At 47.6% G+C, this 26,902-nt stretch overlaps 2 protein-coding genes across 5 annotated transcripts in view; one reads left to right on the plus strand and one right to left on the minus strand.

Annotated features, from left to right (window-relative positions):
• CSNK1G1 (casein kinase 1 gamma 1) overlaps window positions 1-23,587 on the plus strand; it is a 299,618-nt gene extending 276,031 nt beyond the window's left edge. For 3 of the 4 annotated variants that reach the window (XR_012656528.1, XM_032791177.2, XM_032791172.2), the window contains 2 exons: window positions 9,046-9,152; window positions 16,964-23,587. Coding sequence is in view for 3 of the 4 variants with exons in the window: in XM_032791177.2 (XP_032647068.1) it covers window positions 9,046-9,152; window positions 16,964-17,018 (162 nt within the window). In the remaining variant the exon portion in view is untranslated. Of the gene's footprint in view, window positions 1-9,045; window positions 9,153-13,046; window positions 13,090-16,963 lie in introns of those variants that run through there. The other variant, XM_075069447.1, reaches the window with a different exon arrangement.
• SNX1 (sorting nexin 1) overlaps window positions 1-26,902 on the minus strand; it is a 160,227-nt gene that overhangs the window by 53,282 nt on the left and 80,043 nt on the right. The window lies entirely within an intron of this gene.

Below are 26,902 nucleotides of genomic sequence, written 5' to 3' on the forward strand. Positions count from 1 at the left end.
TACAGTTACTTTTCCTCTCAGATTGATGAGAGAAGCACATTGATGCTACATTGAGGTTCTGTTGACTTTGTATTTCTCCAGGTCCCCAATGTATTACCTCATAATTGTTTGTTTGTATTTGAGAAGCAGCCTAAGGTTTCAGTCAGGGTTGGGGCCTAGTTGTGCTAAGTGCTGCACAAATGCCAAGTGTAAGCTGTGTGGGGCAGGAGCCCTGGCTGTTTCAGAGAGAGGATATAACAAGCGACGTAATAGTGGTAATGAAGGTGGAATGAGTAACAGTAGTAAACACTATAAAGATTAACATTATGCACAACTTAGTTCCAAATCAGCTGAAAAGAGTTTTCTTTTTCATAAATCAGCTTTCTCTTACCGCCTTCCAGCCTAGCTTTATTACACTAGTAACAGGGAGGAATAAATGCAAAATGCATTTAGTGCAGCCTCCTCCTGGGCTCCATACCTAAAATGAAGGAACACAAGCCATTAAATCATAAGGAGAGCTGTGTACTATCAATGCTCATTTTAGCGATAAACTGAATTCCTTCATGCTGGTTTGCCATGTGACAGATACTTGGCTTGCTCAGCTCTGGTTTCTGTGACACAAGCTGTGGCTTGGCCATATGAACTGGGTGTGTAGAAGTGAATGTGAAGAGATTTCTTCCATGGTGTGTGCCAGAACTGGAGGGAGTGAGAGAGGTCTGAGCCTTTGAGGAATTTGACTTTTTGAAAATTCTTCAGAAGCATTATACACATTGCACAGTGAACTAGTTTGTTCTTTCATTCTGATATAGAGAGGGTGTTTTACAAAAGTGCTATTTGAATATTCAGTCATAAAGGATTGATCTGCTGGTCTGTGGATCTGCATACTGTTTTTCTCCCTCCTTCCTTCTAGGTAGGTACTATGTGCACCACAGAGTAAACACTTGGCAAAAGCCAAATACCGTTCTTCTACATACATAGTTGTGATTATGCCATACGGAATCCTTTGCATTCTCCTTCAGGAGGTACTTTAAAGGTGTTGCTTCTCATAACCCAAAATGGCACATAAAGTCTCTCACCGGCTGAAGAATGATTGAGGTGAAGTCATTTCATAGAGCTCTCAGAATGCTGTAGAATCCCAGTTGAAAGTGCACACTACAGAGTCTGAGAGAGTGTCACCAGTAAATTAATCATTGCTTATGGGAGTCTCCTCCTGGGTGGGATGGTACTATTCTCCATGTGCAGGTCTTAGCCAGACTGACCATGAGGTGACTCTTACACTATATGGCATGCTTACAAGCCCCCTTTATAGGTGCACACGAAGAGATCTAGAAACTTTCAAGCTGCCCAAGAACTTCTGTGTGGAAAGACTGCTTGCAACTTTAATGTCAGTTCTTGCTGGGGTATAAATCTTGCTGCTGATACTTGGCTAGATTCAAGGGACTCTTGTTCTTTATAGTCCAGCATGTTAGTGGTCCTTTTCACTTAGAGAATTCTCTGGGCACCTGAGACATTGAAAACTGGGATGAGGAATTAGTGTCTGCGGGATATCTGTGGCTCTGTTCTACATTGACTCAGCATTTGTCTAAACAAGGGAAATTTATAAACACACATTATACCACTACAGCTGTACCGGTGGTATACCCTGGATGGACACTCTTATTTCAGAATAAAAGTGCCGTTTTCCAGTTTAGTTTGTGTGTTTGAAAGTGATATAAGCTAAACTGAAAAAGGCATTTTTATTCTGAAATAAGTGTGTCCACAGGAGGCATTATACCAGTATAGCTATATTGTACCAATATAGTTATGCCAGTAAGTTTCCCTGTGTAGGCAACCCCTTAGTCACTGTAGCCTCTAAATCTCTGCAGAGACTTCCTCCGTCATGTGGCAAACCCTTAAATCTCTACTTGATTTCGATTAAATCTCAGGACAGACTTCCTAATTGTAATAACAGTAGACAATGGAACAGACTGCCTTGGGAGATTGTGGAAGCTCCTTTGCTGGAGGTTTTCAAAGGTAGGCTGGATAGCCAAGTGTCGTGGATGATTTTGACTCAACAAATCCTGCATTTTTTCAGAGGTTAGACTAGATGACCCTTGCGATCCCTTCTAACCCTGTGATTCTACATTACCTGTTAGTAGAAATCAGAACGGCTCTGCTGTGCCCATGAGCATCATTTATGGAAGCAGCTAGTCTCATTCCCGTATCATGGCCACCTAAAGAGTTCCTCAGCTGATGCCTGGCTATCTCTGGGTCTTCTAGGGATCAGTTTTTGAACAGTAGCTGTTTTTCCTGGAAGGAATTTGCCGTGTGTGACATAGTAAATTGTTACTGGGTAAAAAATGAAGAGAAAACCCAAGCCCTCTAAGAAGTTAGGTTTAATGGAAAAGCGTCTGTAGAAAGTTTAACTGCCCTAGGCCTGGTCTATGCTATATAGTTAGGTTGACATAAGCCACCTTGCATCAACCTAGTTGACACTTAAATTTGTCTCTCACCGATGTAGGCTTCCCTTTATGCCGACATAGTAACACCACCTCTCTAAGCAGTGTTGAGCCATAATTGACGTATTGAGGTTGACATAGCTTGAATGTAGATGTTGCATTATCTGTGTCAACCCTAAGTGTCCTCTAGCAGCTGTTCCACAATGTCCGGCACTGACTGCTCTGGGCACAATTGTGAACTTCACTGCCCAGGAGTCACGGAGATCAGAAAACCTCCCCCACACCACCCTTTAAAGCCCTGCAGATTCTTAAAATGCCTTTTCCTGATTATCCAGCTTGGCGAGCACACCCAGCAGCTCTCCACTGTTGTGTGCAGCTGACCATGCTGGCTACATGCTCCAGACGTGCTCTGGCTTGAAGTAGAGAGGAGATTTGGATCTCTTGGGTCTGTGAGAAGAAGAGGCTTTGCAAGCACAGCTAGGGACCAGCTGTAGAAACATGGACGCCTCTGAGCAGATTGCATGAGGAATGCAAGAGAAGGAATATAACAGGGATCAGCAGCAGTGCCACGTGAAAGCAAAGGAGAAGCGGCAGGCATACCAGAAAGTCAGGGAGGCCTTTGATCCAGAGCCAAGCCACAGACTTAACACTTTTACAAAGAACATAACGCTATACCGGACAGAAACCCCACTGCCACCCCACACGCCACCATGGATTCTTCTGAGGAGCCCGAGTCACAGGCCCCTGACGTGAACAGCGAGGACAAGGAGGAGGAGGATGGGGGACATGAGGCTGAGGCATCTAGTTATGCCGTAACCTGTTTCAGACTCCACTGTAGTCCAGCCAGTCCTGGCAGTCAAGCAGGGGCGAGCCCAATGAAGGGAAAGGAAAAGTGTGTAAATTTATTTCTGATTACTCTGCTGGAACCCCCAAATTAGCAGGACACAGCTATTGACTTTTCATTAATTTACTGGTATTAGAAGAGGCAACAGAACAATTAAGCCAGGTACCATTATCTGCTTTTCATTCCTTTGTACAGTTAGGCAGAGGACCATGCAGTGCAGTTTATGTATCTAGGGATGTCCCTTGAATCCTCCTAAGAGATTTCAATGAAACTTTCATGGAGGTCCTCTGCAATCCTCTCCAGCAGTTTTCTAGGGATGGCAGCCTTATTTCTTCCTCCACGGTAGGATGGTTTCCCACATTAGTCAACGATAACTTCAGCAGACACCATTGCAGTGCATAGGTTAGCAGTACACAGGCCGGGGCAGCTTCAGGACGCCAGCAGCAGCTGTGTTCTCTGCGCCTTTGTTACCCTCAGGAGTGAGATATCAGCTAAAATCACCACTGCCTGTGGAAAACGTGCCAGTATTCAGTGCCAGTGTCCTGTTACTCATCATTTCATGCAACCGAGCAATTCATTCCTCATTTCCCTTACCCCTGGCAGGCCATAGTCACCATGGCAGGATCTGTGCATGGCGCTGTGCATAAGCACTCCGAAGCAGAGGTGTCAATAAGCGTGTCTTGTTTAAAACTTCAGACATGCACAGGAAGGGAGTTCTGTAACTTAACTTTCACTTTTTGTTGTGACTTTGGAACTGTTGAAAATGGGTGATATCCACCTTGATTGCATTGGCCTCATTAGCACTACGAAAGTAATTTTCCCTCCCTTGAGTCACCCCTTCTTGTCAACTTCCACCTTAACTGAAAAAGCCTCGTTAGCATTGACCCCCCACTTGGTAAGGCAGCTCCCATCTTTTCATGTGCTGTAATATTTATACTGCTTTCTGTGTTTTTCATTCCATCCATCTGATGAAGTGGGTTTTAGCCCACAAAAGCTTATGCCCAAATAAATTCTTTAGTCTCTAAGGTGACACAAGGACTCCTCATTGTTTTTGGAACCTCTGTGTTTTGTCTGTAGCTGCTGCCATTGCAGCCTTCAGGGGCTCCCCTCCACACTTGCAGAATGCCTGAGTCAGATAAGGAGGAGAAAGAAGAGGACTTGGATGACATGTTCAGCAAGATCCTGCAAGTCAGTGCTCCACCAGGCTGTCAGCAGAGGACCTGGAGGGTGAATATTGCAGACAGCCTGGAGAAGGAAAGAGCTGACAGGAGAAATGCCTGGGAGTCAGAGGCAGTTGCACTAGTTTATAATGGTGCTTCTGCTGCAAACACAGATAATCCAGGCGCCTGTCAATCTATAGTTTCAACAGTCCCAGGCTTGCCTCCCTTTGCAGTTCATGGAGAACTCCAGTATAGTATCTCCCTGTAGCCCCGCAATATTTCACATGGCATCAGGGACTGTATCCCTACCCCTACTATGACACAGCAGGGGACAGTAAAGATGACAAAGCTTCAAATACACTGACCTGTGAGAGCCACAGATGGTGTGTGTGTGTGTGTGTGTGTGTGTAACTAAAATGGACATAAATGTTCCTTTCCTTTTGTTAAATTCTGTTACATTAAAATCTTACTAAGTTTATTAATTTGGTTTTAATGTGCACAGAAGTTTTGAAGTGCATTTGTTACTCAATAAAACTCTATTGTTTGGAAAATAGTTCATCTTTATTAGTTCCCAACATATGTTGCAGAATGACTGGTGGTATCAAAGGTGTCCACTTACGTTTGCACTGTGACATAACTCACAGGGTCAGTGACAAACACCGTAATAATCATAAATAATCATAAATGTACAGCAAGCATCACAGCAGTAGTCAGTGCTTTGTCAGTTTTCTGTTCGTAGGTGTGCACCAAGCACCACACAATTCCTAAGAGGCCCCAAACTTCAGGCCTAGGTAGTGTACAGTTCACCACAACTGTGGCTTGCCGCTAAAGTGCTCTTTCAAAGCCTCCCTGAGCCATGTAGCTGCACACTGAGCTGTTATGATAGCCCTTACATTAGGCTGTTCAAACTCAGCAGACAGCTGCTCCACCTCCACCCCAGCGGCAACTTTTCCCTTTTGCCTCACAGATATTGTGCAGGACACAACAGGCAGCTATAGCCATTGGGATATCTTTCTCAGATCCAGTCTTTTGAATAAACCATGCCATCCTCCTTTCAGTCTACCAAAAGTGCATTCAACTGTCATTCAGCACCTGCTGAGCCAATAGTAGAATCTTTCCTTGGTGCTGTCCAAGTGGCCAGTGTACAGCTTCATGAGCCAGGGGAGTAAGAGGTAGGTTGGATCCCCTGGGATCCCGGGCCAGTTCCAAGTTTTATGCTGTAGTAGTGCAAAAAAAAAAAAAAAGCCAAAATGCCGCCCCTTGAAAAGTGCCGCCCCAAGCACATGCTTGGAACGCTGGTGCCTAGAGCCGGCTCTGCCAGGATCGCTGCTGGCATTTCAATATTGCCAATGGTAATCTGCTTGTCAGAAAAGAAAGTCCCTACTTGTAGCTTTCTGAACAGCCCTGTATTCCTGAAGATGCAAGTGTCTTGCATTTCCCTGACTCGCCAGCAGGGTAAAGGGTCCCCGGGGATCCAACAATGCCTGCATAACCATAGAAAAACAGCCCTGTCTGGTGATGTACTCTGTGGGAGGGTGGTCAGGTGCCAAAACAGAGAGTTGTATACACATCCCTACTGTAGTTCAGGAACCCCTTTGCTGCAACACCATCCACTATATCCTGCACATTGCTGAGACACACAGGGGAGAGGGATAGCTCAGTGGTTTGAGCATTGGCCTGTTAAACCCAGGGTTGTGAGTTCAATCTTTGAGGGGGCCATTTAGGGATCTGGGGCAAAATAATCTGTCAGGATGGTACTTGGTCCTGCTGTGAAGGCAGGGGACTGGACTCCATGACCTTTGAAGGTCCCTTCCAGTTCTACATTTCTATGATTCTATAATAACAGGAGATGATTAATGGGCCTGCACATTTGCATGAAAATGATCCCCACAGTGGCTTTTCCAACTCCAAAATGATTTCCCACTGACCAGTAGCAATCCAGTATTGCAGGTTTCCACAGTGCCATCCACTGTCAGTCCAGCTTTCATTTCAGGGTGTCTGCGCTGGAGGGGTGGGGCAGATTTGGCACATAGATCCTTGCACATCCGAGAGTTCTGCAACCATCATCCCAAGCCTACATTACATGTGATTCCACCAGCCAGTGCCCAGTTCTTGGTCCCAGAAGCGGTATTCCACTGTTTGCAGCTGCTCCTTGAGCACCACCAACAATCTTGAAGTGGTTCTCACTGTGTCCCACAGCAATCTGACCTCCAGGAAATCATTACGTTTCCCATGGCTCTTCTTGCACCTGCAAATACTGAAGGATCAGTGTGTCCTGTGCTTGCAACACTCATGGCAAGAGTACAGAGCTGTGCAAGCTGCATGCTTCTCTCACAGATGGCAGACAGTGATGAGTCACACGTGGGTTCATGGGATTTTCAAAATAGATGCAAAAATTAAGGGATAGAGGTGACATTTTGGGGTGGAGAAAGTTGCATGATGGGAACTTGACCCCTTGCTCCCAGTCACCACTGCGCAACTCATTTCTGGCCCACCATGCATTGCCAAAACTTCCAAAAAGACTGTGCACTGGAAGGTGATGAGTTGCACAGTGGGATGCTGCATCACATGGTACACCGCACTGTGCTTTGACACAAGCACTCCTGGTGAAGCAGCAAAGAATCCTGTGGCACCTTATAGACTAACAAGACGTTTTGGAGCATGAGCTTTCGTGGGTGAATACCCACTTCGTCGGATGCATATGCATGCATGTGCACTTCGTCGGATGCATTCACTCCTGGTGAATACGCGTTGTGACAATGCAAGGTGCCAAGTATGCACCTGCACAAGCTATGCTAACTTGCTAACTGTGGTGTCTTTATGTCAATGTCACTTGCACCAGCAAAAGTTTGTAATGTAGATATGCCCCTAGAAATTACAACTAGGGGATGGCCCTGCTGGCTTCAATTAACTACTAAACCTTAGCAAAATCTTCTGGGGCACGGGGGTGGCTGAGGCCCTACATAAATCAGCTCATTCCAGAGTAGCTGCAGAAGAGGCAACATTAGAGAAGGTGTAAACAGCACCAGGGTCAGCATCTGAGGAGAAGCAACACTTGGAAAAGGTACTGAATTTGGAAGTGTTTGGGCAAAGGCTGGGTGGGGCCAGCCACTCTATAAACATTTCCCAGAGAGAAAAAGGACACTTGGGGCACACACAACATGGAGAACTTACAGGGAAATGAGTATCTATATGGATAAAATAAATAACAAGCCACCTTTAAGAACTGCTACAATTCTGCTTCCCTCTTTCCCCTCTCCAGTGTCTCTGGAGCTTAGGTCATCCTAGCCCAACAGGGAGTACCTGGTAACACCATGAGTCCTGACATCTGAGAGCAGCGTAGGCCATACTGCTTCCCAGACTTAGTTATCACCATTACAACCTCAATCTCTAGCTCTTCCTAAATGTGGGATAATAGCAAGTGGTATGCATGGTACTTTGTCTTTGCCTTCTGACAGGGTAATAGGAGTGGGAGCAACCATACATCATTCACCACTTGGCCAGGATGTGCAGTCACTTCAAGAATCTGCAGTTGTAAAGGTTTTCAGTAGTACTCAAGACTCCCTGGTGCTTTCCAGATGAGTCTAGAGGGCCAACCAGAGTAGCTACAGTGTGGTCTTCAGTGAACCTGTTCCATAGTCATTGTCATCATAGCTGCAGCTGCTGTAGTATGGTGACTGAGTTTCTCGAAACCTCCTCCTTGTTCTCCTGGCTACACTATCTCGGACTCTTGGGAGCTGGAGAACTGGGTGTTTTAAAACCACCAATGGTGACAATGGTTGAGCAGCCAGTGATGTGAATTATATTGACGGAAATGTAAATTAGGGTTCAAGTGCATATCTTGCCACAAGAAAATTATTTTTTAAAGCAAAATAATTCACTCTTCTGAGGAAAATGAGGTAGAGTATGTTCCCAAATCAGTGCCTCTGCCATCAGTGGCAGTGACTAGGGCAGAGGAGTTACTGACACTCAGGCTACTAGTGGACCATATTCAAGTGGTGGCTCTATCAGTTTGTATCCAAGTGCTAAGGAATACATTTTGCCTCCACAAGATATCTTGCTACCTAATGTCAAAACATTTAGACCTATTTTGTGTTGAGCTCCTCAGCTGTTTCCCAGCTGCTGGGAGTCAAAAACTTGGGACTCAGAAGTTGATGACTTTAGAAAATCTGCTGTAAAAGTGTTGGGGGGGAAATATTCATCAGAAATGTCCCATATAACCAGATGTTACAAGGGCGGAAGTAGGAGTCATGGGATGAAACAAAGAAAAATTAGTTTGAATATAAGAGACAGATTGTGGCACAGCCTCCCAAAGAAAGTGGTAGAAGTCCCATCATTTGATCCATTAAAACAAGCACTGTGGAGAACGTATTGTAGAGAACAGGCCTACTTTGGCACTCAATCACTGCTGTGGGACGTCTCATTGAATTCTACAGACTTCTAGGAGAGTATACCGTGGCCGGGAGGAAGGCATCAACAGAAGAAAGTGCCTTATACTCATGCTGTAGGTTTTACATGTTCTTCCTACAGTATCCATTGTCAGGACAGGCCTATCACTCAATTGTGAGCTGCTGACTAACCCTGCCAAGAGACTTCATTCCTAGTTGCTTTTGTTTTGTTTCAGGTGGTCAGTTCAACCAACGGAGAACTGAATGTTGATGACCCAACAGGGGCACACTCCAATGCACCAATCACAGCACAGGCCGAGGTGGAAGTGGTGGAGGAAGCTAAGTATGTTTGCTTTACAAATAGGCTCTTCACTGATTTGGTTTTAAATCCTCTGTATTTAAAAGAAGTGAGATTTTTACGTGTTTTAAATATTTGATGCTTGTATCCATATCTTTTCCTTGAATATCGCTGCTTTTTGCATGGTACCTCTGTGTTGCTGCTGCCTCTTTTCTCTGTGATGCCTGGAGAATGTAACTTCTGGCCAGAGCATGCGTTGCAAACGAGATGATGGTAAACAATAATTGGAAAATCAAATGTGTGACTCCTGGTGCATCTTCCCTGAGCTGGAGGTGTCTCCTCTGCTCCTGCTGTGTGCACAGAAACAGCTCAGCCCCGGGTCAGCGAAGGAATTGTCAATCTAGCAACCAGGACCGGCGCTAGGGGTTTGAGCGCCCTAGGCGGACAGCAATTCGTCGCCCTGCACGCTGGTCCCGCGGCTCCGGTGGAGCTGCCGCAGTGGTGCCTGTGGGCGGTACACCGGAGCCGCGGACGAGCAGACCCTCTGCAGTCACCACTGCGGCAGCTCCACCGGAGCTGCCTGCCGCCCCCTCCGGCAAAATGCCGCCCACCAATTATTCTGGCGCCCTAGGCGATTGCCTAGGCTGCCTAAATGGTAGCGCTGGCCCTGCTAGCAACATTGTATTCCTACCTGGGAGACCTAGGGGCCATGTAGGCAGAATGGTCTGAAAATAGCCCTTGCAGGGCTTTTTCCGTGAATCTTCCCTAATCCAGTCCAGTAGGTGCTGAAAGAGGCTGAAACTGTAACTAGCCCTTCTGCCTATGAGGCTACTAAATCTCCCTTCGAGCTGCCAGCGTGGGGTAGCAGGATGTTCGTCCATAGCTTCTGAGGAAATGGGTCGGGGGGGGGGGGGGGATTGCTGACTTGGCCATTGTGCTTCTCTTGTATGTGTGCTGCCCTCCGGAACCACTGGATGGCACTTTTCATGATCTTTGTTAAACAGGAGCAAAGACATGGAGTCTGCTGTCCACATGAGCAGCAGCCCAGCTCCCGCCCCCTCCTCTGAACCAGGAAGGGCTTTGAACCCCACTGTCACTGGCAGGGTGTTGAAGGCTCAGTCATTGCATGACAAAACTGACTTCCCCCACAAAGGGCTGAATGGCTCGAAGGCTGCCTTTGAACCGGCTCACGTGCTGGGAATTGCTCCATGATCTGGGCCAGAGGTGATGGGGAACATGCAGGGTCACATGCAGAGGTGAAAGTAAGCTGGTACGCCCCGGTACAGTGTACCAGCAAGAGCCAGTGCACCGTACTGAGACAGATCGGCTTCCACTGGCAGCAATTTAAAGGATCTGGGGCTCCCAGCAGCACCTGTAGCCCCGGGCCCTTTAAACTGCCGCCAGAGCCCTGCTGCAGTGGAGCTTCAGGCCCTTTAAAGCTCCGCCAGAGGCTGGGGCCCCCTCTGATAGTGATTTAAAGGGCCTGGGGCTCCATTGCAATAGCAGCAGCTGAAGCCCCGGGCCCTTTAAATCACCCCCGGGGCTCCCAGCCCCCTCTGCAGCTGGTAGCTCAGGGGTGATTTAAAGGGCCTGGGGCTCTCAGCTGCTGCTACCACAGCCCTAGCCCCGGGCCCTTTAAATCCTGATTTAAAGCACCTGGTGTTTAAAGGCCCCACCTTTTCCAGTAGAGGCCCTGCCCCCTCCTTAGGACTCCAGAATACCTATAAGTCTTTTAAGTTACTTTCACCCCTGGTCAAATGCCCCCTAGATTTGCTGCTTGGCATGTACTTAGCATGCTTACATGGACTGATAATACTCAGTAACGCTGCCCTCACTCTGCCTCCCACTATTGGCGGGCACAGTCATCTCTGATCTGGGCCACAATGTGGCTCAGTGGAATTCTTATTGCTTGGCAGGCAGTGTGTTTCTTGGCCTTTCGGGGTGAGGAGTCTTTTGCTGGAAATGGAGTGAAGGAGAATAAGAAACTGCCAGTCCTGGGTCAGAAAGGCTTGAGGTGCAAAGTGTCTGTCAAGCTGGCTTCAGCGGTGAGCACCAATCTCACCCCTGCTATCCCTGAGAGTGAGTGGCTCTTTGTCATCGTCCATTCCTGTGCCCCTTGGAAATCACTTCCACGGTGCGTATCTCACCATTGACCCATGTGGGTAGTGAGCTACAATAATCATCTTGCAGTGAGGAGCCCTAGTAACATCTTTGTGTTCCCTTCCCAGCCAGGGGATGCAAGAGCTGAGGGGCGGTGTGCCTCCTGTAAGCTGGGCAGCCACAAAAGGGCAGCTTGTGGTGTTGGCCACTGCCCAGTATGGACAGTGCAGTCAATAGGGACTACAGGTCCTAGCTGTCTTGATCAGAATGACTGTGCTGCATTGCTTGCTGGGACATGTCCTCTGTGGGCTGCACCTCTAGTAGAGCACAGTGGCTGCAGTCCAGTTATGCAAATTTCATAGACGTGGCCTTCAGCCTCCTGATGATTTGCCAACACACCCCGTTGTGGACAGTTTGGGCACCACCAGTGGCAAAGCCAGGTGGAGGGAACAGGGAGAGCAATTTAAAAAAAAAAAAAAAAAAGGTGCCACCCGCTGCAGTGCTTTTACTCGCCCGGCGGCGCTCCGGGTCTTCGGTGGAAGGCCCTTCACTCACTCCGAGTGTCTTCGGTGGCACTGAAGGTCCCGGCGCCAAAGACCCGGCATGCCACCGGGTGAGTAAAATTAAAACACTGCAGCAGATGGTGCCTTTTTTTTAATCACTCCGCTGGGCGAGTAAAAGGTGCCAAGAAATTGACAAGGTGCCACTTGTGCTCAGTGGGGGAGCGGCCGCTCCCCCTCCCCCCTCAGCTACGCTACTGGCCCCACCCTAGCTTATGACCAGATGTAAAAAAGGATCAGCAAGAATTCCTCTGGGGCAGGGACTGTCTTTTTGTTCTGTGTCTATACAGCGCCTAGCACAATGGGGGCCTGGGCCATCACTGGGGCTCCTCGGTGCCACCACAGTACAAATAATCAATATATCCTATTAGCCTGTTGGCATCATCAGTTATTTGCTTTACTGTGATGAGGGACAATGGTTAGGAGTCAGTTTCCCCTTTCCAGTCCCTAGGTTTGTGGTTTGAGTCTCCTTTTTGTGATCGGACTGTCTTGTACTGGCTGATCTAAACTACTGGGTTCCTGTTGTTAAATGAGATGTCCCCTCGTCTTTGCTTGCAAAGTGTCTCTGTCACACAAGTCCAAACTTGTCCTCCCTTCAGTTATTTGAGTATGTCAGGAGGCTGGAGGTCTTGTGGACACAGGCAACCAGTTAGCCTGATGCTACTGCTCTGTAGTAAGGTGGACCAGTCAGAGGGAGGGCCAGGGCTAGCTGGATTGCCTGGCTCCCTGCCAGTTTTTGAGGTAGTGTATTGGGGAAAAATGGAGCCGTGTCTCACCTCCCTGCATCTGTGGGCAGGCAGGGAGAGCCAGGGCAAATGCTGCAGAGTCCGCTTGTGCTGGTGGTGTAAGTGAATGAAGGGGCTCTCCCTCCTCAGCAGCTGTGATCAACATGGCATCTCATCCATGCCATAAGCTACCTGCACACAGCCCTTATCTGACAGTCTGTGGTTTGGATCCCCTTCCTGATGGGCCAGCCACGGACTTCCCTGATGGCATACTCCTTGTTGACACTCTGACGTCCTGGTATGATTGTCCCAGGCCACAGGACAGTGAAAACACATCCTACTTCTGAGCAGTGATTTGTCAGGGTATCTCTTGCAATGAGCAGTGGGTCCTCAGGTGGAATAGGGAATAGAAAGGGTGGGTGGGCAAGGCATATGTGTCTGCCAATCTGCACTGCATGTTTGCATGGCTCGCAGTGACATGCTTTCATCCCACCTCTGTGAACTAATTGCTCTTTCTTCCTTTCTGTGTTTTTCTCTCTACACACTCTCTGTAGCTGCCTGAAAATGCTCAACTTGTGGTGAGTCCCTCTCTCCAGTCCCCGGGCAAGGGGGAGCGGACCAGACTAGACTGGGATTGGCAAAATCAAACCAACCAAAACTGTCTAATAGCTGCACAAGTTAGAAATCCAACCCAGTGCAGTTATTGCAAATACAAGGGTGGGGAACACATGCAGGATGGGCGTGTGTGTGTGAGAGGAGGCCGCAGTAGGCCAACCAATTGAACTAATATTTTGACTGATCCATTGAAAGCTATAAAAAATTTCTCATCCTTTATCTGTTCATCTTAATGTATTCACCAAACATGCAAGAGTATGAGCAGATAATGTCTAAAGGAGTTGGGCAGAGTCCGGACCAGGCTGAAAAATCTCTCAGGGAATTCCCCACAACAGATGGTTCTGCATGGAAAGCTGTGTACACCATGCCAGTCTCCTGGGAGCAGTGTGCTTGTGGCTCCTTCCGTGGAAGACTTGCTTATATGAAAGTGAGCAGGGCAGGGTTCCCATCAGCAGATGTGGTGGTCAAGATCCATGGTCCTCAACCTCTTCCATAGTGCGATCTCCTGCCTCTTAGCTGGGACCTTCCTCTCATTTGGCAATCTGAGAAGGGCAGAGTGATCATGGCCCACAGGCTGAGAATCCCTGATCTTGCTCCAGGTTGGTGGGGAGTAGGTGGCTGCCTTCAATAAAGTTTCTGCAGCTCAAGGACTGAGGAAGAAAGACCGGGGTTTTCAGTCTAAGAGAGCACACAGGCTGGAGTAGCTGCTTTCTGAGCCTGCTGTTGGTGTTATGCTCTTCCCCTTTATCACCATTATCCTTGAGTTCCAGTGGGGACCCCAAACAGTAACACTCAGCACTTTTATAGTATGGAGTGTTTTCCAAGCACTAGCTAAACTGTAATCCTCAGGACACCCCTTTGAGGAGTACATGAACCCCTGGTTTTGCAGATGGGGAAACGGAGGCACAGAAGTGAAGTGAGTTGTCTTAGATAATACTGAAGATCAGTGGCAGAGCCAAGGATAAAATCCAGGAGTTCCAGGCTCTGTCCACTTGTTCATCTTGCCTCACAGTGGGTTTTGAGGGAGCCCATGTTCAGCTACAGAGACAGGAGTAGAATGTAGGGAGTTGAAACCTCACGGCCCCATGTGTGGTGAAGAATGTCCCTGCATGGTGGCAGACTGGTCCTTCTTTGCCCTCCTCTCCACTGGCACTGCCTCCAGTATCTCTGGCATCTCTTTGGCTTCTCTGTGTGTTGTACTCTGGGGCTGTTCTTAGATATTGTCTGCACGCACAAAGGTCACATTCTGTATAATTGTCAGCCTGTCTTACTCTTTTATTTTGTTGTTTCTGCCTCTGCCTGTGTTAACAACTCTCAGGACTTCCTTTCCTGAACCCTTCCAAACTGAGCAATGGGGCCCTCTCTCTGAACAGTGGGGGCCAAAAGAGAGCAAAGGAATTGCCAGGGAAAGAGATGGCTAAAAAGAGCAGCTAGAAATCAGTCAGGCCCTTGAAATCTGGGGCAGTGAGTGAATCTTGGCCCTGGTTCTCCTTCCCTGATCAGATATGTGTGTTTAGTAATCCCTCAGACATACTCCTGTCCTGTTTCTCCCCATGACAGTTCCCTTCTCCTTTTACTGGTGCCCGAGTCCTGAAGGAAGGTGGTTACTGTGGGAGGAAAACGGAGTGCTCCTGGGTGGTTAAAATGAGTGAGGGCATATGGGTGGCTCAGGACATTGGTGGAAATTCTCTAGCCTGTGTTATGCAGGAGATCAGATGAGATGTTCCCTCTGGCCTTCCCAGTTATGAACCTCTAGGTCTCTCATCCAAAACCAGCTTAGTGTGATAGTGACCAAAGTCATTACCATCTGATGGTTATCCAGGGCTTATGTGAAATGATCCATTTGCTAGTGACAGGATATTCATGTCACGTGTTCACCCCACCTCCATAACTGACCCTCCCATAGGCAGGGCCAGCTCCAGGCACAGCTCAGCAAGCAGGTGCTTGGGGTGGCCAAGAGGAAGGGGTGGCATGTCGGGCTCTTCGGCGGCAATTCGGCGGTGGGTCCCTCTCGGAGGGAAGGACCTGCCACCGAATTGCCGCCGAAGAAGAAAGCAGCGCGGTGGAGCTGCCACTGATCACGATCGTGTACTTCTTTCCCCCCACTGCCCCCACTTGGGGCAGCAAAAACCTTGGAGCTGGCTCTGCCCGTAGGAAATCTCTGGAGGGAAGCTAAGGGTAAGCCATGGAGACTGAACTGCCCATCACCCTTAGGGGTGATTGCTGCTGGCTAGGGCTGAGACGCACAGGCGGGCATGGTGTATGTACACTTGCCTTCTTGTTGCCATTTCTGTATCTGCTCATGGCTATATGGAGGGTATCGCTCTCCTGGGCTGCCAGTCTAGCACCTCTCACTAGCAGTAAGTGTGCTTACTAAGACGATTAAGTAGTTATCCCTCATTTTCAATCGCCTGTAATTGGGCTGAGACAGGAGAGGGCATGCACTCCTCAGGGGCAGTAGTGTATATTTCAGCTCTCAGATAAATACCCATATTAAAAGCTTGTTTAGAGCCGCCACTGACCCAACAGAAAATGAGTCTGCCTGCAGATGCTGCTGCCATTCTGTGGCATAGCTTCTCAATGTCTTTGCTCCTGTGTACTTGTTAGAGGTACTTGCATGAAAATGGGATTTTTGCATACCTCTCCACCTGTTCCTTATTCTTCTCCTCCCTCCTCAAAGGCCATAACCCTAATATCACAACTGGTCACTGAGGAAATAGTTGTGATGTCATGGGGAAGAGGATAAGCAGCACGGCAGCAGGTTAACTTGCAAAGTACAAAAATCTTTCCATGCAGATATTCCTGACACTAGAACCTGAATACAGAGTTGTCTTTAAATGCCATGTAATTCCTGAGGAACCAGCTGGAGCTGACAGACTGGGTGACTCATTTTAGTATATCCCACAAACGAAACCTGCATCTTTCAAGGATCAGCTTTGAAGGGTGTTTATTTCACACCACCTCGATCTCCTTTATGCTGTCTTTTTGCCTCCCTGTTCACTGTGCACTGATAGCCTTCCCTGCCCCAAATCAGGGAAGAAGCAGGGGTTGTATATTTGCAGGCTAAACTATTGGTCTTTAAACTGAAACTCTGATTATTTACCAACAGTCAAGGATTCAGTAAAGGAAGCCCCCAATGAGACCTTTTCAGAACTAGTCCTTTTCAGCTTATCATGAGCAGTTTAGAAACACAGCACATCATGTGATTGAAAATATTTAGTCAGGCCTGATTCAAACCATTTCAGCACCTTTTAGGGCACAGTTGATTAGTAGTTTTGGGCAGAGGGAAACAGCCTGTTAGTGTCACTCACCTGTTTCCTTCACTCCCAGCAACTGGAGATCCCTGTTCTGCTGCAAGACTTCATCTGCCTCCCCTATTGTCTATTGTGCCTTATTTCCTTGTTCCCAATTAAGTTCCTTGGGGCAGGGACGTTGGCTTCATACAGCATCTGGCACAGCCAGTTCCTGATCCTGAGCATGGCCTTCAGTCACCAGCAAAACATAAATAATAATGATCAGTTGAACTTCCTCTTCCATAAGAGCAAATCCCAGTGTGTGAAAGCGCCTGGCTACCTGCCTTTATGGTGATCCATTGGCCCTTGTGTGAGCACAGTACTGCTGCCCCTTCTATTGTGGGCTAGACAGGTCTGCTGTTGTCCTTGTGGACTTTCCTCCTATTGGAGGAGGTATTGGTAGGTCTGTTTTGTCCTTAGCGCTGGACATGTTGAGATCCCATTGCACGTACTCTGAAGGAAGGGAAGAAGCCCACCCTGTGCAGTTCATGGAAGTCGGGGTGGGGGAGGCTGCTGGAGTGTCTAGGCCACTCTACTGACTTGCTGTGTTCTTTATGCTCCAGGTGCTGCTGCTTCTTTAAGAGGAAAAGGAAGAAGACTGCCCAGCGTCACAAATGACCGGTGCCTCCTGGAGACTTGTGGGAACTCCACCTGCAGCTCCTGCCATGTCTTACTGAAAGGAGCTTCTCTCTAGGGGGAGGAGGCAAAATAGGAAGAAGAGAAACAAGTGACATTTTAAACCAAAAAGAGAGAAGAAAATCGTTCCAAAACAAACCGCTCTGGGGTGGATCTGCTCCATGGTTTACTCATTCGCTCCAAGCCTGAAGCTCTTTTTGGGATCAGGACTGCAGCTGGCTCAGGTTGCCAGGTGGACTGGCTGGCTGACCCTCCTTCCCATTGTTTACGGCAGAAGGCATCATTCACACAAACCTGAGAACTATGCTTTGTTTCCTGCTCACTTTATTCCCCCTCACACTCTCTCTGCCCATCCATCCTCCTCCCTCCCCAATGGAAATACCCCTGGGAGGCTTCTTTGGCTAAGGGGAGGGCGATAGGTGGTTGTCTGGGCAGAAAAGACGTGGAAGAAGGGCCTGGTGGGTATGAGGCAATTTCTCCCCACAGTCCCTTTCAGCGTCAGCCTGTACTACCAGCCTGGCCAGGTACAGCAGTGGGACACAGGCTTCCTCCTGCGTTTCCTTGGGAACAGTTATACTGTAGCGTGAGACTTGCAATCTACTGTTCCAGTCCCTTGGGTTCTCTGGCTTCCTTGTTCGCTCACTTCTCCAACTGTAACAGAGCAGTGCGGATTGTTTTAAAGAAACTGACATTGTTGCACTTTTTATTATTTTTTAGCATTACAGATGCATATTGTGTCTGTAGATTTTTGCATGGACAAGTGATGCCAGCACAGACAGACATTCAGCTTGGAATGTGGAGGGGTGCAAAGAATGTCCTTAACAGAGGGTTTGCTTGCAACATCCAGAAAACCCAAAAGCTAGTCTGGGGTTCCTATCACCCATTGTTGGGCATGCGCTGAGAGAAACCTACTTGAATTTTGAATCATCCTTTGTAGCTGCCAGTGAATGTCCCTACCATGGTTTCCTACTTGGTGCCTGACATAACCAGCCTGGAGTTGGAAGGCATAGCTTTCTGTTGGAGCAGGGAGAGGCATCAGCCTTGCTGAGCTGGAGGAGTTTTCTCTGGGTAGACACATAGATATGGAGTACATAACTGGAAACCTGATGTTTCCCAAACTGTAGATATTTTGTATGGCACGGTGGCCTTCTAAACTTCTCAGATGGTTTCTGGAAAGTTGATTATGGAGTAAGCACCTTTTCTTTCAATTTACTGAATGCTCTACAATGGAAGTGTTAGAGAGCGCAAAGCTACCCCAGCAAGGAGTGGACACTTAACTGTCTTACAGTGACTGCATCTGCAGGTGGCCAGATAAGCTACTCAAATCAGACCTTGTGTAGGCTTCAGGAGCACTCTGCAAGCTGCCTAGGCCTGAGTGCAGGCACAGAGCTCTGTCTGTGGGGCCTGGAGCACACACCATGCGGTTCTCCCTGAAGTGGGAGCAAAGGCCCTTTTTTAACACACCATTCTCAAGCCAAACCATTATTTAGCAAAGACTTAGGGCACTTTGCACATGAACACTCATATCCCAGTGTCGGGATTGCTGAGCTCTGAGGAGGCAGCTGCCATTACTCCTGGGGGAAATTGTGTGGGGTGGGTGTGGCAAAGGTTTACAAGAGCTAAAGAAGCTTTTTTGTGGAGGCTAGGAATTGGTTCCTCCTGCTTTGCCTGTTTGCATATCACATCAGCATGGGATTACACTCCTCATTTCAGGGGCGGTAGTTGTCATGTAGCTAGGGCTCTCCCACCCCGGTGCTTGAATTACCTACAGAGGCAGAGTATGGAGGCTTTAATATACCATCTCTTCCAGCTGCCTCTGAGTGCGTGTAGTGGCATGCACTGAAAGGGGAGCAATGGGAGTGCTGGGAAGAAGCAGGGAAGGAGTGTTTATGTTTCAAGGGTGGGCAGAGGCTCCCTCCCCCTTCAGGCAGAGCAGCAGAAAGGCAGGCGAGCCCTCTGCTGCAGTTCAGTGGTTAGGATTTGTAGTGTGAAACTCAGCCCCTTTTTCTATAGTGAGGATTCTGCTCTCTTGGAGAATCCCTTTGGGGTGTTTCTCAGCTGCTAGCCATTTTCTGCTGGGATCTTAATGCCTTATTCAAATGGAAAGAAAGCAGATATAGCCAAGGGTTTTGCTGCTCTTTCCTCTCTCCACCACTGGGGTGAAATTAAGCTGCAGGCTGGCTTGCGCTTCATTCACTAACCCACCAAGAGATTTGTAAACCCACCGTTTTAATTCTGCAAGATGTTTTCCGTTAAGTTAACAAGTGGGGTGCACAAGGAAAGGACTTTCCATTCCCCATGAGTGTGGCTGCTTGGACTCCCTAACCCCTTTTCTTTCTCCCAAGGAGAGGAGGGCAGGGGACATTTAATCGCTTAGTTTTGCCGCTCTGCCTCTTCCTGAACTCTTCCACTGCTGTTGACTTTCTAAGAAGTCAGGCTGTTTAAAATGAGCATTTCCTCAGACCCTCACCATAGGAAACCATGGTTCGGCATCTTAGGGGGAGGGAGGCGCAGGAATTTGTGGGGAGAAAGCAGTTGTATGCTTCCAGCTCTCCAGATTGTACTGGGCCCTGAGGCACATGCATTGCTGCCCTCCTAAACCCCATTAAGTGCCTGTCACCAAAACTCAGAGGAGAAACTCAGTTCCTTCTGCATTTCCTGACATTGTTCAGTCATTCCTAACTCTTTCCAATCAGGGAGTAGCTTGTAGTTTGCAAAGTATGTGTGGGGAGGGGAGCGTTTCTGCATTTTTTTTTGTTCTTAAATATTTTTAAGTAAGTGAATGTATTTGATTGGTAGAAATTTTTCCTTGTTTTTAAGTGGGTCAGTTTGAAAGCCATTTCATGCCCCCACTACTGCTTTGCTCTGGGGAGTTAGTTTTCTTTTAATCCTATGATAATGTATATATAGGGGAGGGAACGTCTCTCCCCAAGGCATGCTGGTAATGCTCACTTATACCAAGCCCTCTTGCACTATAGTCATACGTTAGACTCTTCAGAAGGGCAAAGGATGTAAAAAGCGGGTAAACAGTAAATCTTATTCTAAAGAGACTATTTAACCGAGGAGGTTCAAGAAGTGACTGGTGATAAAAACCAGATCGAGCGGGCCCATCTTACAGTAGGGATTAGAGCATTAAACCCACCTACATTAATTCCCTGCCTCTCCTCCCCACTGGAAGCTAATGTATTAGTTGGTATATACCTGCATTCTTCCAAGAAGATGAGAGGAGAGAATCTCAGATCACAGCTGGACGGTGGAGCTGCTGAGCGGGAGCATCATCTGGCTGTCCTATGCTTCCTTCGCATGGCCTAATACTGCAGCTGGATTTCCAGACATGACTCCCCTGCAGCAGGGACCCACCAATGTTCCATTGCAGTCTCCTGAGGTCTCAAGTGAGGTTTTCAATAAAATATTGCACTGCTGTATTGAACTCCATGTATAGATGTAATTATTACCCCTTCCTGAGAACACGGATGTTTTCTCTGCTTCAATCTCAGCTCTCTTGGTAACCCTTCCATCCTGTATTAAAGAAGCTCTGATACCCTCTTTGAGGGAATCATGTACAGTGTGGGAGCTTTTGAAATGCTTTTTCTTTCTTTAAAGCCATGAACAGTCCAGCCTTATATAGCTTGGTTAAGGAATGCTGGAACTAACCCTCTTCTCTGCGCACTTCCCCTGTCGCACTTCCCTGATAAAAGAAAGCAGGCACCATCACTGGTGACTTTGAGGTCTATTGTTCGAACACAAATGGATGTGAACTAATCAGAAATGTGCTAACCACGTGCAGCAAAGTCCTTTTGTATGTCAAATACAGTGTGGCAAAACATCAAATGTGTCTTCCCCAAATGGCAAGAGCATGACCTACTCCTGCCTCCTGGCCAGTACACTACAGAAAGGCTGTGCCACTACAGCAACTGAAAATTCAGCAGCAGCTCTTGCTTTAGCTGAACTCTGGAGTTATGCTCAGTCCACATCAGAATCTAAGCAGAACATAACATCAGCAGGTTGTGTGCAACATTGTGAAACCCCAGCTCATGAGGGAGGGTGGAAATGACTTGCACTCATGTTGAGCATTGTCTTCCTCATTGTCCATAATTTAGCTGCGCTGTTGTGTGTAAAGTGGAGGACAGGTGCTTGTGAACCAGATATCTAGTAAGCAATGCTTGGGTAGTTGAAATGAATCAACTAATCTGCTGAACTGCCATGAGCAAGAGGTTTCCAGCATGCAAATAGCAATTGCTTATTTATTCTCATACAGCTGGAAAAAATGCATTAAAGCAGCTGCTCCTTATTAGCCAAAAGAAGCATCTTCTAAAAGTAGCTTTCAGTATACTTAGACAGAAAGAGCTCACATAGCATTCTGTCCGTGATGATTCTCAGTGTTAGTAACTGCTTAATGCCAGGGGCTGTTTAGCTGGAAACCTCACGCCTACTTGATCACAGCCTTCAAAGTAATCACTCTTTTAGCATGAACTGTATCTGATAGTTTGCAGAACCACTGCTCCCAGGAACACTTGTGCTCTTTGAGAAGGAAAAGAAACCTCAAAATGGCCTTCTCCTCGCCCTTTAAACCATCTATATGAGGCCATCTCTTCTTTTGTGGTTTGATTGTTTCCAGTAACCAATTAGTAAGCAGTAACTTCATAGTATTCCATTTTGACCCAGGATTCTGACATGAGTAACATGCCTGGGTCCCTGAGCTTGTTGCATGGCATCTGCAAATAGAGACCAAGCTGGAGACTGAGCTGAGCCCTCCCTTCGTAGTGCTTGTTGTTTCAGATTGTTTTGGAGGGAGTGCTGTTTAAACCCGCAGGGGGAGCTGAATGTCCAAGAACAGTGTCCATACAGCCATAGCTGCCATCCTGTGCTCCGCTGCAAACCAGCATGTCGGGGTGTGAGAGAGAGTGCTAAAGGCACTATAAATGGGGAAACTTTGCTTTTCTACAATACCACTGAGGTTCCAGGGAAAGTCTTTCTGACCTGCTTGCAGGCCTTGAATGCGGGTGACAGCTGCTAGCTCCATCTCTTTGTCAAGGGTTGGTTTGTAAGTGAAGTTTCAGTTACCAACTTCTAGGTGAACATTTCCCTCTGCAGGATGCTTGCAATTTGCACAGTGTTTGGCGGTACCGTGCCCTAGGACTCTTACTGTATTTGAGTATGTGGTTTTAAAGTGTTGGGTGTTTTCAGTCACATTTCCAGGTAACTGACGGCAGCAGAATTTGTTTCTCAGGCTTAATAGTTGTACAATAATAGGTGATAAATACTGATTCAAATCTGTTTGAATAGAGAACATGAAAAATGTATTCCGCACATCCAAAAGGAACCCCACTCCAGTATTTGTGTAAAGCTGGGCTTCAGAGTCTGAAATAAGTGAACACTTCTCTGTGGGTTTCTAGTTTGATTGACCAAACTTCATATTTTAAAGAAACTTTAGACTCTCTGACCAAGATTTTTTCTTTTCTCACTCCTCTCCCCACCTTTCTGGGGCAGTCTCAACATGCTCTTTAGTACATCACAAGTATTTCCAGGGCAAGCGATCAGAGCCTTGGGGCCTCACTGAATTCATACCAATTGAAGCAAGGATCAGGTTCTGATCCCCCACAGTAGGGAGAAACCACCCAGAACAGGGACAGTTCTCTGTGTTGTCTTTGCCCTGCCCAAATCACAGGTGCATGCCAAGCCAGGAGGAATACAGGCAGGAAAAGGCTTTAAAAGACATCTAATCCTTTTGGGAGTGTCTCAGGAAAATGATCTTCACAATAGATGTTTGTTCCCCATCTGTATCGCTCTAGCTGCACAGTTCAAGCAACTCTGAGAACCTTGATTTTTCCCAGCGTTCTTGGAAGAAAACAAGTGATAAGTTCTCTCTTCCCAATTAGAACAGCAAGCTGGTCCTGATAAAGTCTTATTTGTAATTATCAGAGAGAAGAGTATCCTCTGGGAACATGTAGATTATACCAAATACACCACAAACCCCCAAATGAAAACTACTGTCAAGTGATTAATTCCCACTGGAAACTTTACCAGCTATAATTTATTTTGTCTATTTCTTTAATTTAGCCCTTTGTACTTTTGAGGGGATGTTAATTGCAACTTTTTTTACTGTAAAATACATGAAAATCAGCTGTGGAAATCATTTTTTAAATATTGTGTGGATGTCTGATTCTTGTTTAAAATGCCTTGAGTTTTTTATCTTTTGTTTTAAATATGTAATGCAATGTTTTATTCATATTTCAGGCACTGGTCTTAAAGCTCAGCTGTGAACATGGAACTTGTAGTATTTTTTAACATGAATGTCAATTTAAAATGTGTTTGAAATGGTTCACCCAGGATAAGGGCTTATACCATGGGGAAGACCCCTCCAGGGGGAGCTCCTTTCCATCAAGAAAATGGGTCCTGCTTACTGTTGGTTTCGCTTTCTGATTTGCCCATTACTGGGGCATCAGGAGAAACACAACAAATGTGATCTTTAATTACTCCCCCTTCCCTTTTGGGGGGCAGGGCTCGCATTTGCACCCTTTTTGTATGTAAAATAAAATGTCTTACCTTTACTCTCTGTTCCCACTTCTTAGTCTTTTATAAAGTTTGATCTATGCATTCAGGATCTTATATGGGCCAACCTGCCCATTTGAAATGTCAGGCAAATGGGGGCAGCTGCTCCTGTAGTGCATAGCTTGTATGCACTGTTGAGCAGTAGCAACAAGGGAGTATGCTTACCCCGAACAGACAAATACCATTGGACCAAATACCTATCTCACTCCTCTCCAGAGGAGGTGTTCATCTGAAAAATGTAAATGTAATACACAGCTTTGCAAAATAGCATGAAAACTTTTTAGTCCAGGCAAAAAAATCTAGTAGCTAGGGAGACCACCCTATTACCATTAGCAACTCATCATAGTGTTCAAAGCTATCTGAATAGCAAACTCTCTCCTTTTCCCTGATCACTGTTGTCTCCTTCATAAGAGTTATGTCGGGCCCATAAAGACCATCACACTCTCACAGGACACTTGGGATAGGTGGACTGATGACAGGATCTGAGCATGCTGCTCAGCTGCCCTAGTGGTTCAACTGTTAAGAACATAAGAACGGCCATACCGGGTCAGACCAAAGGTCCATCTAGCCCAGTATCCTGTCTACCAACAATGGCTGGTGCCAGGTGCCCCAGAGGGAGTAGACCTAACAGGTAATGATCAAGTGATCTCTCTCTTGCCATCCATCTCCATCCTCTGACAAACAGAGGCTAGGGACACCATTCCTTACCCATCCTGGCTAATAGACATTAATGGACTTAACCACCATGAATTTATCCAGTTCTCTTTTAAACGCTGTTATAGTCTGTTGTTGGTGCCTCAGAACGGAGGCAGATCTTGGGCTTCCTGCTGCTGCTGTTACGGTAGTTTAGAGGTCATTCCATTGCAAAGGCATAAGTTATTCTGAGCCTCTTCTAACTGGGCCATAGGGACCTCTGTATACAAGTGCTTTCCTGCTTTTATATTTTTTAACATTTTTGGATTCTGTGTTGTCAGGGAAAACTAAATATGTTGCTTTGGGTTTTCTCCTCTAGATACATGTAAGGCTACTTCCAGTGATGTCTTTCTGCATTCCAGTTGTACTTACAGCTGAAGGCACCCAAACAAAGGAAAAGCTGAAGGCCCAGGCGTGCTTACTATACTGGTGTTTTACTATAGGTGGCAGAGAGAGTGAAGCCATTGCCTAAACAGTATGTGATGCTTGATTCCAAAAATGCTTAGGTCTTTTCTGCTAACATATGAGACCATCACACCTTAAATCCTACTTTAGACAAGGCCTTTATGAATATGGGGAAATATCTGCTGAGCTGAGATTCCACCTACCTATGCAGCTCTGGCAGTGTCCCCCTTGGAGCATGGTAGTGCACCCAAGTAGGGTTTAAGGCTGGATTTAGAGTGCTGGGCTCCAGGAGTGGTTCTCTGTTCTAAGTATCAGAGCGGTAGCTGTGTTTGACTCCTCATTGTTTTTGTGGATACAGACTATCTCCCTGGACATCCAATAACAGATTTAAAAGTAGCCATCCTTCAACAAAACTTCAAAAACAGACTTCAAAGAGAAACTGCAGAGCAATAATTCATTTGCAAACTTAACACCATTAATTTGGGCTTGAATGGGGACTGGGAGTGGCTAGCTCACTGCAAAAGCAATTTTCCCTCTCTTGGTATTGACATCTCATCAATTATTGGGAGTGGATCACATCCACCCTGCTTGAATTGGCCTTGTCAACTCTGGTTCTTCACTTGTAAGGAAACTCCCTTCTCTTCATTTGTCAGTATATTCATGCATGCACCTGTAATTTTCACTCCATGCATCTGAAGAAGTGGGTTTTTTACCCATGAAAGCTTATGCCCAAATAAATTGGTTAGTCTTTAAGGTGCCACTGGGCTCCTCGTTGTCTCTGCTCTAACTAGCTGTAGCTGGATCCTGAATGCATCCCTACCACGGTGAGTGAATACATGCAGCTAAGCTGTAGTTCCTGCAATGGTTTACTGTCCTCTGCTTCCTCTAGCGTGCTGTAGGAGTAACTCAGCCCTGGACACTCAAGACCAGAGCCAGTGCCAGGCATTAGCAAACTAATTAACAGGGTTCAACAAAACCTATGTAATTCCATGGAGAATAGGCCAGGATCGGCAGGGATAGTGACCCTAGCCTGTTTGCCAGAAGCTGGGAATTGCCAATGGGGGACACATCATTTGATGATTACTTATTCTGTTCATTCCCTCTGGGGGCCCTGGCATTAGCCACTGTCGGAAAACAGGATACTGAGCTAGATGAACCCTTGGTCTGACCCAGTAGTGCCCTTCTTACGTTTAGGGCCCCTAGCAGCTCAAAAGGGCCCATATTTGCTTTTTATTGTAAGAATGTGGCTGTTTTAGTGGGGGGTGGGGAGGGAACATTCCCCGTACTCGCCCCTTGGGGGCTCTTAACAAGCTGCATCATGCATCTGTCTCTTTCCAGAGAGCAGAGGAGCCCTAGCAGATGGCTGCGAGCCCCTTGCTCACCATAGGTCAGGATCTGGTTTGTAGGGTGACCATATTTCCCAAAGAGAAAACAGGACACCATGTTCTCCTCTCTACCCCAAACTGCTTAGGGGGTCCTGCCTTCCCCGAGCCCTGCCCCCCCCGTTGGGGTCTGGCCCTGTTACTTCCCCCCCCGCCCCTTCTCCACCCCCCAGTATTGACAAACAGATCATTTGCCCTGGCCCCCGACCCAGCTGGCAAAGAACAAAGGGGACACACAACACCCCCCAAAGGAGTGAGGCCGCCGGCCTGCGATTAGAAAAGGGGCCGTTCTCTTACACGGGACACACAGTCATTGGTCGCCTGCCCCCAGCCTAACCCGGCACCGGAGGTCCCCGCGCGGAAGCGCCGCGCAGCCTCGTCGATGACACTTGGCCCAATCGGCGCGGCCGTTGCGCCCCGCTCCGTGCCCGCTTCCCGTTGGCTAAGCTGCGGCAATGAGAAACTGGAAACGTGGCAGGCTCTGGGCCCGCGGTTCTGACCCCTCTGTCCGGGATGGAAACGCGCTATTCTGGCTCGCTGGGGGGAGGAGCGTCGCCTCCCATCGGGATCGATTGCTTCCTTCCGCCGCGGCTTGTAGTGCGGGGGAGCGATTCGGGCCGTACCACATGCCAGGGCGAGCGGAGGCGATTCCGCCCCGGGCTGGGGGAGAGTGGGCGGGCGGTGGTGCGGCGCTCGCGGTCCGGATGCTGGCGGCCGGCGGGCGCAGTTGGGGGCTGCGTTCGCAGGATGAAGCTCGGCCGCGGCGCGTGTGGGCGGGTCGCTGCTGTGCTGCTACTACCGGCCGCCTCGCGGGCCGTGAGCGCAAGTAAGAGG

Source organism: Chelonoidis abingdonii, chromosome 9 (assembly GCF_003597395.2).
Source record: "Chelonoidis abingdonii isolate Lonesome George chromosome 9, CheloAbing_2.0, whole genome shotgun sequence".
NCBI lineage: Eukaryota > Metazoa > Chordata > Testudines > Testudinidae > Chelonoidis > Chelonoidis abingdonii.